At 40.0% G+C, this 14168-nt stretch overlaps 3 protein-coding genes, 1 non-coding gene and 1 pseudogene across 4 annotated transcripts; 2 read left to right on the forward strand and 3 right to left on the reverse strand.

The window, feature by feature from the left end:
* Positions 1-247: 247 nt before the first annotated feature.
* Positions 248-3355, forward strand: LOC141818135 (transport inhibitor response 1-like protein Os04g0395600; annotated as a pseudogene).
* A 2023-nt stretch (positions 3356-5378) lies between these two features.
* LOC141818132 (protein CURLY FLAG LEAF 1-like) lies at positions 5379-6071 on the reverse strand. Its single transcript, XM_074705699.1, has 2 exons — positions 5892-6071; positions 5379-5756 (listed from the first exon to the last, which is right to left on the reverse strand). Exons 1-2 carry the CDS (start codon positions 6069-6071, stop codon positions 5379-5381), a joined length of 558 nt encoding a protein of 185 aa, XP_074561800.1.
* A 1414-nt stretch (positions 6072-7485) lies between these two features.
* Positions 7486-9532, forward strand: LOC141818134 (GSH-induced LITAF domain protein-like). Its single transcript, XM_074705701.1, has 3 exons — positions 7486-7772; positions 9079-9205; positions 9299-9532. The coding sequence occupies exons 1-3, from the start codon at positions 7519-7521 to the stop codon at positions 9380-9382; spliced, it is 465 nt and encodes a 154-aa protein (XP_074561802.1). The 5' UTR covers positions 7486-7518; the 3' UTR covers positions 9383-9532.
* Positions 9533-9837: 305 nt separating this feature from the next.
* On the reverse strand, positions 9838-13150 carry LOC141818133 (uncharacterized). The gene is made up of 10 exons (XM_074705700.1): positions 12955-13150; positions 12816-12884; positions 11948-12032; positions 11726-11825; positions 11589-11642; positions 11344-11421; positions 11053-11150; positions 10916-10973; positions 10237-10358; positions 9838-10084 (listed from the first exon to the last, which is right to left on the reverse strand). The coding sequence occupies exons 1-10, from the start codon at positions 13148-13150 to the stop codon at positions 9928-9930; spliced, it is 1017 nt and encodes a 338-aa protein (XP_074561801.1). The 3' UTR covers positions 9838-9927.
* A 663-nt stretch (positions 13151-13813) lies between these two features.
* On the reverse strand, positions 13814-13885 carry TRNAG-UCC (transfer RNA glycine (anticodon UCC)). Its single transcript has one exon. It is a non-coding gene; the product is annotated as a tRNA-Gly (tRNA).
* Positions 13886-14168: the final 283 nt, after the last annotated feature.

Consider the following 14168-nt stretch of genomic DNA (forward strand, 5'->3'; position numbering starts at 1 on the left):
TCAAAAATAATAATTATAGTGACAATAATGGTAACGAAACCGGTAGCGTGGATCGTGACTTAATGCCAATCACGCCACTTTCCTCCTCCGTACCCCTCACCACACATCCTCAACGGTCCAGATCCCATCTAGCTATCCGACAAATCAATTTCGACCGTCGGATCTCCTAATCGGGCTTCAGCCGAACCGTACCAGAGCTCTTAACTGTGGTTGGAGGGGCAGAGGGGGCGTTGAAGTGCGAGCAAAAAGGAGCAGAGAGAGAGAGAGAGAGAGAGAGGGTAGGGAATTGGAAGCTGAGGTCTGGCCTGCTCTCTCTCCTCCCCGCCTGTTCTTCGGATCGTCAGTTCGTCACGCCTCTGTTTCGCTTCTTTTTGTCTGGTTGTTTTCTTCGGTTTGCTGTGCTTTTCTAGTGATGCATTTGTCTCGTTTGTTTTAGGGTTTTTTTTCCTTCTGTTTTTTGAGATTTTGTGTTTTTTTTTTCGTGTGATTTGAGTGTGTTTTGCCCCCAATTTGCTGCTGGTCTGTTCCCGATGTGATCCGGAGGGAAAAAGATGTTTTTTTGTTTGATATATCGGCTCCGAGTGATCCTCTGTGGTTTTATTCGTAAAGGAGGGATTGTTTTTACTATTTCTGGAGCAGATCTACGTTCGTTTGCATGTGAAGCTGGAGCTGCTGGAAAAAGCTACATCAAAGGTTGGATCTTTTCACTGTTACTGTGACATTTTGCGTGGTGATCTGTGGAACTTGGCTACAGATCTGAGTTTGTGTTGTGCGTGTTTTTTATTTTTGTCCCCTGTTCTTACTAAGTTTGAGGAGGAGAGGAAGGTGCAAAGGAAAGTCTTTCCTGGCTGTGGAGCTATGACTTACTTCCCGGATGAGGTGGTGGAGCACATCTTTGACTTCCTGAGCTCCCACCGGGACCGTAATACTGTGTCGACAGTGTGCAAGGCATGGTATTTGGTGGAGAGGCTCAGCCGCCGGTGTGTATTCGTCGGCAACTGTTACGCCGTGCGGCCTGAACGAGTAATGGCCAGGTTCCCTAGAATCAAGTGCCTCACCGTCAAGGGGAAGCCCCATTTTGCTGATTTCAACCTGGTTCCCCACGATTGGGGAGGTTATGCGCTACCGTGGATTGAGGCGGCTGCCCGATGTTGCCCTGGTTTGGATGAGCTCCGACTGAAGAGGATGGTGGTGTCGGACAACAGCCTTTTGAGCTTCTCACCCACTCTTTCCCCAACTTTAAGGCCCTTGCTCTTAATTAGCTGCGAGGGTTTCAGCACTGATGGGCTTGCTGCGATTGCTACTCACTGCAGGTAAGAACTGTTGTTCTCCACTAATCTATTGCTCAAGAACTTCTTGATATCCTTCGTTCATGCGTTTTGGTTCTTCGATATCTACTTAGCTAGCTTCTGCTTGGTGAACTCGGTTGTATATTGTACATTTGATCTATTTGTTGTTTCACCAATCTCGAGTCCAATTAAAATAATGAAATCCAGAAGTAATGCCATGCTTTTTTATTTATCTTGTTTTAAGTTACTAGTTCGTTGAGGGAAGCAAGTGTCATATCTGTAAAAGATTAGTTTTTGTGGACCAATTATCTTACGTAAAGACTGGTACTATTTGTGAAATCTTGTTATGATGATTATGCATGCTAAATTGTTTCTCCATCCAGTGAAAGGGATGTATTAAGTGGGTGTATTAGCTTTATATTTGATTCTAGCATCAGATTACGCTTGTCAAATTTCTCATGTTTTATTGCTTTTTGTTGTTAGGGGTCTTAGGGAGCTAGATTTACAGGAAAATGAAGTGGAAGATCATGGTCGGCAGTGGCTGAGTTGCTTCCCTGATTCCTGTACTTCCTTAGTATCTCTAAACTTTGCATGCCTAAAAGGAGAGGTGAATACAAGTGCCCTCGAGCGACTTGTTGCTAGGTGCCAGAACCTCAGGTGCTTGAAGCTTAATCGAGCAATATCTATTGAGTCACTTATCAAGATACTTGCCCAAGCCCCGAGTTTGGTGGAACTTGGAACCGGTTCTTTCACAGCCGACCACCGCACTGAAGCTTACCAGAAACTATAAATGCCATCTACAAATGCAAATCTATAAGGAATTTGTCAGGTTTCTGGGATGCTGCTCCTCGCTACCTGCAGGCCATATATTCCATCTGTTCAAACCTTACTGTTCTTAACTTAAGCTATGCCCCTGCAATCCAGGGTAATGATCTAATAAAGATGATTCGTCACTGTTTCAAACTTCAAAAGCTTTGGGTGAGGTGTTGTTGCTTCTTTAATTGTTTTTGTGTTTTCCTTGTTAGTTTATCTAATATGGCTGGGTTGATCCTCAGGTTTTAGATTGCATCGGAGACAAAGGGTTAGCAGCTGTTGCCTCTGCTTGTAAAGAGTTACAGGAGTTGAGGGTATTTCCATCTGATGTATATGGTACTGGCATTGCTGCTGTAACTGAAGAAGGGCTTGTTGCTATATCTTCAGGCTGCCTTAAGTTGAACTCTTTACTGTATTTCTGTCACCAGATGACAAATGCTGCACTTATCACAGTTGCCAAGAACTGTCCGCATTCCACGCTGCTCAGATTGTGTATTCTTGATCCTGTAAAGCCAGATCCCATCAGTAACCAACCATTGGATGAAGGTTTTGGGGCAATTGTGAAGTCATGCAAAGATCTGAAGAGACTATCATTATCAGGCCATCTAACTGACAAGGTTTTCTTGTATATAGGCATGTATGCTTCGCGTCTTGAGATGCTTTCAATTGCATTTGCTGGCGATAGCGATAAAGGAATGGTTTATGTGCTCAATGGATGCAAGAACCTTAAAAAGCTTGAAATCAGAGATAGTCCATTTGGCGATGCTGCACTTTTGGAGAATGTAGGGAAGTATGAAACAATGCGATCCCTTTGGATGTCATCCTGTGATGTTACCATAGGGGGTTGCAAGGCACTCGCTGCAAAGATGCCAAGATTAAACGTCGAAGTTATAAACGAGAGGGATGAAAGTGATGAGATGGTGGAAAATCCTAGTGACATGCACAGAGTGGAGAAGATGTATGTGTATCGAACCTCTACAGGGCCAAGGGATGATGCACCAGATTTTGTCTGGACATTTTAGAGTTCTCCAACTCTCAGCATGAGTATTAGTAGAACATAAGGTAATCTAGTTATGATTGTAATATTTTTTTTCCTATTTCCTCTAGTGTCATCACTACCTTAATCGTGTTTGTAGATTGAAGTTAGGCAGGATGAACACTTGTAGATTTTGCTTTCTCGATAAGTGACTCGATGTTTGTAATGTTTAAGTTTAGAACCCTATTTGGCAGTATCAGTTAAGTCTTTATCAACATGTCTCTGATCTAAGTCGCTTAGCAGCAATTCACAAAAATGCATCCTTTGTTAGAATGCTTTATTTCTTGTATTTGGAAGCTTTGGCTATTCAGAACACTAAAGTATTATCAGGTATCTATCCTATCCTAGTTCTTCCTCCTTATTTGTGGATATTTTCTACTTTTGTTTGTTGATAATCTTCCATTTGGTGGATCATGAAGTTGTCGTCGCATGGTAAAAACTAAAAATGATGTTGGAGGTCTTCACTGTGATTGAACATGTGCAGTGCAGCCAGCCTTATCAATGAGCTCCTGTTTATCATTTGTGCTCTTCTGGGGCTCACTTTACTTTGGCATGCAGAAGCATTCAGTTGTAGGAGGCTGGCTCCAGGATAAGCTTGTCACGTGGAGTGGCTTTTCTTTTCTGTGGTATGTTCGAAGCCTATCTTTTATGTGGTATTATCAGATAGATAATTTTAATTTCATATATTATGGATCTTAATGAATTTTAATTTGATATATTATGGATCTTGTGATTCAATTCAAGTGCAAAGATAATACGTATAGAATTTTGAATGAGTTTTGATTTAATATATTATAGATTTTACAATTCAATTCCAGTCAAAAGATATATATATACATATTATAGCTTTTTGAAACATTGAATATTTTTGATGTAAAAATAAAAAATATTGGTCATTATGTGTCAATTATTAGAGCTTATCTAAAAGTTAAATTTTGAAATCAATTTGCATGTGTGTTTATTTATGCACTAAGATGTTTTAGAAAGCTTTAAGTAGTCTAAGGGAGTGTTCTATAATATTACGCTAATGTAGGAGTTTAAACTAGGAGGATTGATTAATACATACATTTGTCATAAATATCACAACCTTTTATTTTTATCAAATCTAACATCACATTTAGGTTTCATATTAAAATCTAACTTTCTTAAAACAATGATTAGTATATTGTCACATTTAAAAAGTATTAATTTTTTTTAGTCTGCAAGGATAAAATTATTAATATTTGCATATCATTTTTCTTCTGTAAAAGTGATTCCTTTCATTATTAGTTGGAATTTGAGTTGATCACGGAGTTTATCTAAAAACTTCTCTAGTGAATTCAAAATGATCCGGAATCTAAAAACTTTTGCCATTTGCCACACAAGGAAGCAAAAGAACAAACAAAACAAAAATGACAGATGAGGAGGGCGCGGAGGACAAAACAAAAGGAATTTTTGCAGCGACTGTTCATACTCAGTCTTACATGTTTACTTACGCATCTCGCCAACAAATAACAGCTGCACATGATCCTGTTACAGTTTTGGTTCTAACACAATTTTGAAATGCACGAGCCTGGCGTTCTCCTTCTGATGTTTGATCATATGATCATTCTATTGGATTTGGAACTATCGATCTACTCCAGAATTTGAAGTGCAAGGTTTGGTGAAAACTTGCGCAACTACAGCAAGATCATTGGTTGATTAGTGAATACGCATGGGCTGGTTCTGTTTCTCAAGGCAAAGACCGCTGGATCATTGGTTTGAGGGAACAATGTGGTAGATTTCTGATACCTTTCTTCCCTCTTCCTCTGCTGTGCAGGAGGAGGGAAAGAGGGTTTACTTTCTGCGCTCTGTGTAGATTCCTTTCTGCAGCCCGAGGCGAGGTTCTTGTCTCTGAGCCACTTGAACTTTACCATTCCACTTTATTCCCTCCTCTCCTCTTCTCCTTCCACTCGACTTCAAAAATTCCGCCGCTGGTCGATCGATGTGTTCTGCGTAACTGTTAACGCAAGAAAATAATTGGAGGAGAAACAGTGGCAGTTGTTGCAGAACAAACGTGGTGATCTCATAAGGGAAAGCTTTTGTTGGGAAAAAGATTGGTTGATGCTCCATTGAGGAGGATGAAACTAAGACTTAAGTTCTAAAGAATTCCAAGAAGCATAAGATGTTGCAGAATAAAAGTTGGATCGATCTTTGTTTTTTTTTTTTGTTCTCGTTGGATCGATCCAAACTACAGGAGCAAGACTCGAGGTTGAGGTGCTTCAGGGGTTGCCGTGGCGACCGAGCTTGAGGAGGCGGCCGCTGCACTTGGGGCAGGAGTCGTCGCTCTTGGGGACCATGAAGTACATGAAGCAGGACCGACATCCGGCGGAGACGAGAGGCTCGGCGGCGGTCGCCAGGGAAGGGGAGGAGGAGGAGGAGATGGAGGTGAGACAAGAGTTGGCGGTGCTGTCGCTGCTGTCCTCGTTGTCGTTTCTGCTGCTGCTGCCGCCGCTGGCGAGGCCGGAGAAGCTGTCGGAGGAGGAGGAGGAGACGTCTTCCTCAGAATGATAACTCGACGAGTAGTCGCCGGCGACGGTACGGGGGTCTTTGCTCGTCCTGGTTCCGGTCTCCCGGTTGAAGTAGTAGACTTCCCCTGTCTGCCACAAGGCACAAAAGGAACGATTTTGACGCCGGAAATGGTTCCAAAACACGATCTTGGAGACGGATTCGGTGCATTTATAATCAATGATTGACGAAAAGAAGGAAGCATTTAAGGAGGTGGGGACGTATACCTGCATGTCGAGACACTGCTCCCAGTGGAAAGGCAGCGCCGTCTCCGAGTTCAGCTCCACGGAGACACTTTCTGGGCTGCCGCCGACGAGATGCGCCGCCGGCGAGCGCAGACCTCGCTCCCTCCCCACCTTACAGCTCCGAAGCAAAGCCGCAATCATCTCAATGTTGGGAGCCGTCATCGAGAGAAAAACCAAGAGACAAGAAAGAGGAGAAGCGGAGTAACTAAGGAAGGAGGAGCCTTTGGAAATGGTCTGTGAAGGAAAAGAAGACATCCATGGAAGGAAGAAGGAAGAAGGAAGGAGGAAGGAGGAAGCAGTAGCTGAAGGTGCCACTGTTAACGCAACATTCCCAAGATATATACGACACCCTTCCTCCAAATTAAACTTGCTCCAATTATTTTGCAAAACATCTCAAACTCTGACGCTTTGTATCGAAATCAATAAAAAACACAAGGAAATCAAAAGAAAGTGAGAGGAAGGTATTAAATTAGGAGATGTTCGAAGGAGATGGAGACAACGAGGGTGTTGGCCACTTTGTCTTCATCTGTTTGTCCGCGGTATAAAAAAAAAGTACACTCCTTCTCAAGATCACGCAGGGATTCATCGTTATTTTTATATAATTTTAATTTTAATTTAAATATTAATATTTTATATTATTCCACTATTTGTTTGCACCCAAGTTTTGAGAATGCTATCCGGTACGATACACCCGTACGCGACTCGTGCGAGACGCCTTGACCCACCGTCGTTGTCGCCGCCCCGTTCGGTTACCGTCGGCCATCGCCTCGGCCGTGATCGACACGTCGCTCACCGTCGCTCCGTCCGACGGTAGATTCTGATCGAATAGTGGTCGGAATCCGACGAATTTGATCGGAAACAGGGCCGATCATGATCAACAGTGGTCGCGTCATTGCCGACTCTTTTTCTAATCGAATTATGCCAGATTCCGATCACTATCCGACCGAAATCCGACGCTGAATGGAGCGGCAACGAGTGGTGTATCGATCGCACCTGAGGCGGTAGCCGACGGTAGTCGGACGACACGGTGAGGGCGACGACAACAGCGGTAGATCAAAGGTGTCGTGTATGAATCTCGAATTCCTCATTACGCAGCATAGCATTTCTTCCATAAGTCTTATTATAACTTCTATGACATATGTGGTTTTACCACCCTTGTGATTTAATATAAATTAATCTATCTATTTTTAAATTGTTTAATATAAGATTATTTGCATATTTCTAATATAAAACATAAAGAAAACAAAATAAAAAATTGTTTGATTGAATAAAAAAAGTTGAGATTGAATTGGACTTTTTTTTCTCTTTATTATTATTTCCATTAAATAGTAAGTTTCCAAAATCCTATTAATGATCCGTCAGAATTTTCTTTAAAAAATAGTTTATTTTAATTATGATAATTTTAAAGTGGCTGATGTTTGAATTCCATCTAAGAAAAGTCAAGTCAACAAAAAACGTTGACCCGAAACCTCCTACATGTGATTTTGTAAAATTGAGGGATGTATTTGTAAAAGTAACACGGTATCGCTCCGACGAGGCGGCCAGTCAACGTTGGGTAGATCGATAAATCGCGATCGATCATCGCCAGAGAAAGGGAAGAGGAGAGGTGATGGCGACAAAAGGAAAGGAAGAAGATCCGGCGCTGGGCGTGCCCTACGGCTACGCTTATGGCCAGGCAGCGCCTCCGCCACCGCCACCGCAGATGTATTACGTGGGTCAGAACCCTTACCAGGCGGGGATGATCCCGCCCAATGCGGTGTACGGCGACCCGAAAGGGATTCCTTTACAGCAGACGATGTTCCGAGACACCCCTGCACCCTTCCAGTGTGTTTATTGCGGGTCCTCCGGCCTCACGACCATCAGGTTCCGATTCTCCTTTACCTAGTACGATTTTTCCCCCTTTCTTCAGAAGATGCGTCCTTAGTACCTTGATCCGTCTTCCACTATTAAGATCGTACTTTTCCCCTCCTGGTTCTGCTCGTTCCTGTCTGTCGATCCGAATGGTTTTGGGGTTTTTCGTTTTTGTGGTGGTTTCTGAGAGAATCGAACAGGTAAGAGATTGAAGATCGAGGACAGTGCCGAGATTTGGTGTTTTTATGGAATATTGTCCGAAATTAAAATTTTCATTGGTCAACGATCCGGGAAGTGAAGCTTTTCCCTTCACTTAGGGTTCTTTTACTTTTAAAAAGTAAATTTGTTTATCTACGATGGGTTTGATCGCCAATTCAGTGATGGCACCCATCTGAGTACCAGATCACAGTAAATGAAAGGCGAAGACGAGGTTGAATTTGATCTAAATTGTGAATTTCTTTCTATCTTATTTCTAGGGTTCATATCGCAATCTTTTTCTTCATCCTAGCTTTGAAATTTGTCTATTGCGGCGTTGTTTAAATCAATAAGAAAGTTTTACTCCAGCCATATTTTCTGTGTCACTGATGGTTGATATCCATGAAATCAAGTGATCTTGATTTTTGGCAATCCTTGTTAATGGAACATCGTTGCTTTGATTCACCTTTTATGCTTAAACAGTAATGTACAGATATATCCATTGTCTTGTTTATGCTTGAAGTTTTAACAAATTTAGATCTAACATTTGAGATTTTGTGATTAAACTAGTCGAGTCAAATAGAATTGAAAGGTATAGGTAATGATATCAAAGAAAATTCTAGTTAACATAATAATCAATGTAGAACTTACATGGAATTTACATACACACATGTTAATTGAGGGATAAGATCAATGTAGTTGATCTCAAATGCTTACATACACACATGAACTAGTGGAGGATTGCCGGAGTTTGATAATGGATCTTATTTCAAAGATGAAGGTTCCAATTATACTTGTATCAAAATCAAAATAAACCAATGTTGAACACCTCAATCAAGCTAGATGAACACAAAGATTATCAAAGACTAACAAAATAAGAGTGGCTGAGTCGTAGTTCTCTTCTGATGAGTATGCCTTGACAATGAATTTAAGTAATTTGAGAAGTTGTGGTGTCTGTAGAGCTTTCCCACCCCCCCCCCCCCCCCCCCCCCCCCCCCCCCCCCCCCCCCCATTTCTTGTCTTCAATGTTGGTATGAACTTATGAATTGTGATCCATTACACGTAAATGGTTTATAAGGCGTTGGATTAAGTCACCGAATGTAAACTCTTTGATTGGGAACAGATCAAAACCGAGCCTGGCAGCTACTGTTGGTTGCATGATGCCATTTATGCTGGGAGTTTGCTTCCTTTGCCCATCCATGGACTGCTTGTGGCACAAGTACCATTACTGCCCTAGCTGTGGGCAAAAGGTTGACCTCATTGCTTGTCTTCGTGATTTCGCTCCTGCTCCTTGGTACAACCGTATGAGTAATGTTGCAACTCACAGAATTCCTGTTTCGCAGGTCGCCGACTTTGAGAAATCAGACCCATGTTTGGTTATGGATCCACCAAATTGGCAGGAGCCGAGTTTTGCTGTTCCCGCATAGTAATTCACGGCATAATCCTACATCTTCACCGCTGTGTGCTTTGCTTGTAAATAAACGATTGGCATAAACTATTCAGGAGATTTGTAATTGAAATGTGCACTTCTATTGCTATCTTTAAAATGGAATAAACTGCAATATTTGGCATGATGTTGTGCAGAACATGGGTTGGTGCTTAGGAGAAAAAACACTTGTTGCGAGTCATAGAACCATAACAGTTTTTAAAGAACACTGCACCTTTTCTTTGTTGTGTGATAGGAACTTTATCTACACAAATGGTGGCGGTGGAGGAACTGCCTACCCACAACACAGGAATAAAGAGAAGACGCAAGGAAACAAGAACACCTTCCAAAGTGCTCTTATCCAAAACTAATGTTTCAGGTGAAGATTGCACTGGTTCTGGTACCTAATTCAGAGTACAATTTTTAACAATACTTCAACCCTCCACTTCATTTTGAAACGGCATCCTTTTGCTGGGTGTCAATAATTTGTGGTGTAGTCGCACAAAGCAAAAGAAAATATGCCAAATACAAAAACTAAAATAGTAATTAAGCTTGCCATTCATGATGGTGAAAGAGTTGCCTGAGCGTCCTACCCATTATCCATTCCATATCGGCCGATGACAAGGGTATATGGTTTGCTATGAGAGGGACAGCTTCCTTTGCCTCTTTATAACCACACTCGTTGACAACAAATGGGAAGTCACTGCATCACATGCTCAGATATAAAATCACCAGCAAGTGATGCGAAATGTGAAGCATAAAAAATTATTAGCCTGCTCATAAAGAGAATTAATGATCTTATTTTTGATGAAGAGTTGCAGTTATCAACTCACAGAAAAAACTTTGAACAAGTACCTTCCCCACATGACATGATTAGCCCCAAAGCTGGAGATGACTTTAGAAAGAATGTCTCTTGTGTCTTCATATGGATACTGGTTTCTTGACAGACGGAAAAGTGCACTAAATTTCACATAAACCTATTCAACCCAAACATTTCTGTAAGCATAGAGTAACACAGAAGACTGACAGATCCCAAACCAACAAAGAAAGGAAATAGAATGATGGACATTTAATTGAGTTAAACTAGAATTATCTGAAGTTTAAATATAAAAACGTTTCATAAATGAAAGTCCTTCAAATTATCAGAATACTTCAAATATAGATCCTTCTTATATTAAAGAAGCAAGAAAATCACACTGGGAAGTAAACGGTGCAAGATGTAAGTCTCCATAAAACTTACAATTGTTTACTTTGGATTGAGCAGCTTCTATTACTCTTTGTGAGCAAACAATGAAAGGACATTGGTTGGCTAGTATAACAAAGTTTTAACTTGCATGGATTATATTAGCCTACGTGAACTATATCATATTAGTCAAAAGAATGTTTGCTATTTCCATAAATAATGCATGAAAATCATCGACACACCCAATACATTATAACAAAATCAGCAAAATCGTAACTGAGTGGCCATGTGCAAGACGATACAAACTTTCCTTGAACATGTACTACAGCAAAAAAAATAAACCAATTTTACCTGTGGAAATCTGGACAGCTTTAGCAATGAAGAGAGTGTATTGTGTTCCTCATCAGTCCTGGTAGAATAACAAACAGTTAGAACAGCTCTAAGCGCAATATGACCATAGAGCACATCTGGTGCATTAGCTAGCTTACAACGGAGGTTTGCAGAAACCCATATGGTCAAGAAGTACAATTGTTGAAGAGTAGCATTCACAGAGCTCCTCTATTTCTGATATGTGTAGGCTAAGACCCTGCAGAAGGCATAGAATTGGTACTTATCAAGGATTGGTATGAATAATTAGTTTTCCACTAATGATAAGTTTGAAACGAGACAAAAAACTCTTGTATATACTAATATATAGAAGAAAAAAATGTTGCATTTTTTTGTCATTAACACATGGCATATTTTGATCTCAGGATTGTAGTATACCAAATATGATCTACCTTCATACACATAAATCCAACTGGAACTCCAAGTTCGCCAGCTTTAGAGAATAATGCTTTCCCAATTTCATTTGTCATCTGTTCAGATGTAGACAATTAGTATATGTGCAACAAAAAGGAGTAATCAGCATATTTACAAAATATTGCAATCATAAATATGACAAGTGTGATGTTATAGTGCATTAGTTGAAAGATAAAATGTGATTCAAGAAAGTAAAAGAATTACAAAAATGATACTGGAATACCTTTTGACCAGGAGGCCACAAATATGGATTGAATCGAACAGCCTGGTATCCATCCTTGAAGATGAGAAAGAGTGTTAGATTCACCAATTAATGTTAATAACTCCAATGTATTAAATTACTAGCCTATAGTAAAAAACCTTCAGCACTAGATCCTGAAGTTGTCTGATCCCAGATCCATCATCTGCAGGATTTGCAAGGCAGCAACCAACAAATTTGGATGGATGACGCCTCAAAACACTATTGCATTAAAATACAAAAGAAAATCAACTTTTTTTCCTGATTCAAAAATCTTAACCTAAATAGCTACACTTCATCAAATGAATGTACAAAGTTTGTGTTGCATAAAGCAAAAAAACAACCTAGTTACTAAAGAATGATCAAACATATAGTTTATTGGTTGCACAATAAGGGCACCATCAACTCCTGCCTCTGACATGCACTGGAAGAAAAGGCAAATATGTCAGGGATGTTTTTCATTTAAGAGCATTAAATAAGTTGCCAACAAATTCACATATGATTGATTGCAGCAAGACAATTTGGAGTCTAACCACCAGATGCTATTGTAAGGAATGGTAGTTCTTCCTTCTATCACCTTATTCTTAGCAAAGATGACAAGTATTCAATAAATTGCTCCACAATATGATATACAATCATTCTCAAAAAAAAAAAAAAAAAAGTAAACTATCAGTAAACTCACTATTACTGGGAAATAGAATATCCCTTCTTAACAACACAAAAGGCTGGGGTCCTAAACAAGTATTACAAATAGTTTTTTTACTAAATCTATAGCAAATCAAACTGTGAAAAAATTGTAATGTGAAGATAACAACACACTACGATTAGGCAAAGTAACAAACAAGTACCAACCAAATACAGTTCCTTTTAATAATGCATAAAATGCTATTATACGGCCAATTTATCTACCATGACATTGGATCAATAATTCCGATAATGTGCACAAGGATATGAGTTTGGAACAATACCGGAATTGCATATACTGATAGTCGCTAATTTGTTACCTAAGTCTGACAGATTTCCACCAATAAAATTCTAACTCGGCAATATGGAAAACAAGACCAAATCTCAAACGTCCAACATAGTTGGTGAAAGATGATAGATTCATACGTCAAATGCTAGGCGCACAACCCGTTGTACTAACCTAAACAGCTCGAGTGGTCTCGGTCACTACAAGAGATTATTTGAAACTCTTATCCAGAAAAATCCAAGTTAAGAAATCAGCGTCCCCAGGGATGGATGGCTCCTGGCCAGGAAAATAAGGGTAATTCTCTGCAGCCTACATGGCAAGGAGGAATCATTAGCGTGGAAAGAAATCACGCTTTCAATTCAAAGGCATCGGGGGGTTTACCTTTGGGAGACGCCCATACGTGGAGATGTGAGTCCAATATCTTGGGAGGAGGGCGAGATGAAGGAGAAGGGGAAGGGATGGCCTCGGCATTGGAGGAAGCCATTCGGACGGCGACGGGGAGGGTTCTTGGATTGGAGCAACGTAGCTTGTGAGAGAGGAACAGGGCGAATGCAGAAGGGGAAGCAGCTAAGAGCATGTTTGTCAACCTTATTCTTCACTAGGAGAATTATTTTTTAGAATGAATATAAAATGATATGAGACAGTAAAAAGAAAATAATTTTAATTTTTTAAAAAAATAAAAATATAAAAAAGGGCTTCCACTTCAAGCGAAGCCCATATCGAATTAAGCCTGGTAGCCAAGCCGGAGCCCAAATACATGGGCTGTGTTATGAAGCCCATGTTGAATTATGCACGGGAGCGTCGAAAATTGTATCAAAAAATTACAATTTTTTATCAGAGCCAGGTTTCGATCCTAGACCTGTGGATTATGGGCTCACCACACTTCCGCTGCGCCACTCTGATATTTAATTAAAAGCCAAGTTGATAATATAATTAATTAAACTGTGCAACTGAACTGCTTCAGTCAATCTAATTGAGCCGGGAGAAACGAAGGCAATTATCCTAACCGTTGGACTACAAACGCTAGTATAGGTATTTTAATTTTTTTTTATAACCTAAAAAACCCTATTAAAAATCTCCATTGAATTGATTTCAGAAAATTATTTACGTGTTCAATTTTGGCCTGCAATGCACCGGAATTATTAAAACATGCTTAAGTCAGGTGATTAGTTACGAACTCATTTGAGGTGAAAAAGAAAATAAAAATAAAAAACTAAAATTATAAAAAAACGAAAAAAAATGCGTCTGCCGGGAGTCGAACCCGGGTCTATTGCTTGGAAGGCAATTATCCTAACCGTTGGACTACAAACGCTTGCAATTATAAATTTTTAATAATTTATTTATATCCTAAACAAAGTCTCGATTGAATTGATTTGATGAATATTTCATTAATAAAGAATAGATATAGTGTCTTGCAAGCTATCACGTTCTTAGCTTAAAAAAAAGAAAACAACATGTAAAACCTCTTTCTCTTGTGGACTAAAGAAAATTAGTGTAAAGGAGAAAATAAAATAGGTAGGGCTAAGAAGCATTAGTTGAAGATAAGATAGTATAAAATTTATTAATGGTGTTTGGACATGTTCAATTAAGAGATG

The sequence above is a fragment of the Curcuma longa genome, unplaced genomic scaffold (genome assembly GCF_044706935.1).
Source record: "Curcuma longa cultivar G26 ecotype Majalengka, Jawa Barat unplaced genomic scaffold, ITB_CL_G26_1.1 contig_23470, whole genome shotgun sequence".
Classification (NCBI taxonomy): domain Eukaryota; kingdom Viridiplantae; phylum Streptophyta; class Magnoliopsida; order Zingiberales; family Zingiberaceae; genus Curcuma; species Curcuma longa.

Bases quoted from the DNA above. Each gene is read 5' to 3' on its own strand.
- LOC141818132 (XM_074705699.1), bottom strand. From the start codon at position 6,071: ATGACGGCTCCCAACATTGAGATGATTGCGGCTTTGCTTCGGAGCTGT. The intron at 5,757-5,891 runs GTATACGTCCCC...GCCTTGTGGCAG, and splicing joins AGCAGTGTCTCGACATGCAG to ACAGGGGAAGTCTACTACTT.
- LOC141818133 (XM_074705700.1), bottom strand. From the start codon at position 13,150: ATGCTCTTAGCTGCTTCCCCTTCTGCATTCGCCCTGTTCCTCTCTCAC. The intron at 12,033-12,815 runs CTTGGATTTTTC...TTTGCCTTTTCT, and splicing joins TGGGGACGCTGATTTCTTAA to TCCAGTGCATGTCAGAGGCA. The intron at 11,422-11,588 runs GTATTCCAGTAT...ACATCTGAACAG, and splicing joins TGTGGCCTCCTGGTCAAAAG to ATGACAAATGAAATTGGGAA.
- LOC141818134 (XM_074705701.1), top strand. From the start codon at position 7,519: ATGGCGACAAAAGGAAAGGAAGAAGATCCGGCGCTGGGCGTGCCCTAC. The intron at 7,773-9,078 runs GTTCCGATTCTC...GATTGGGAACAG, and splicing joins TCCGGCCTCACGACCATCAG to ATCAAAACCGAGCCTGGCAG. The intron at 9,206-9,298 runs GTTGACCTCATT...CCTGTTTCGCAG, and splicing joins GCCCTAGCTGTGGGCAAAAG to GTCGCCGACTTTGAGAAATC.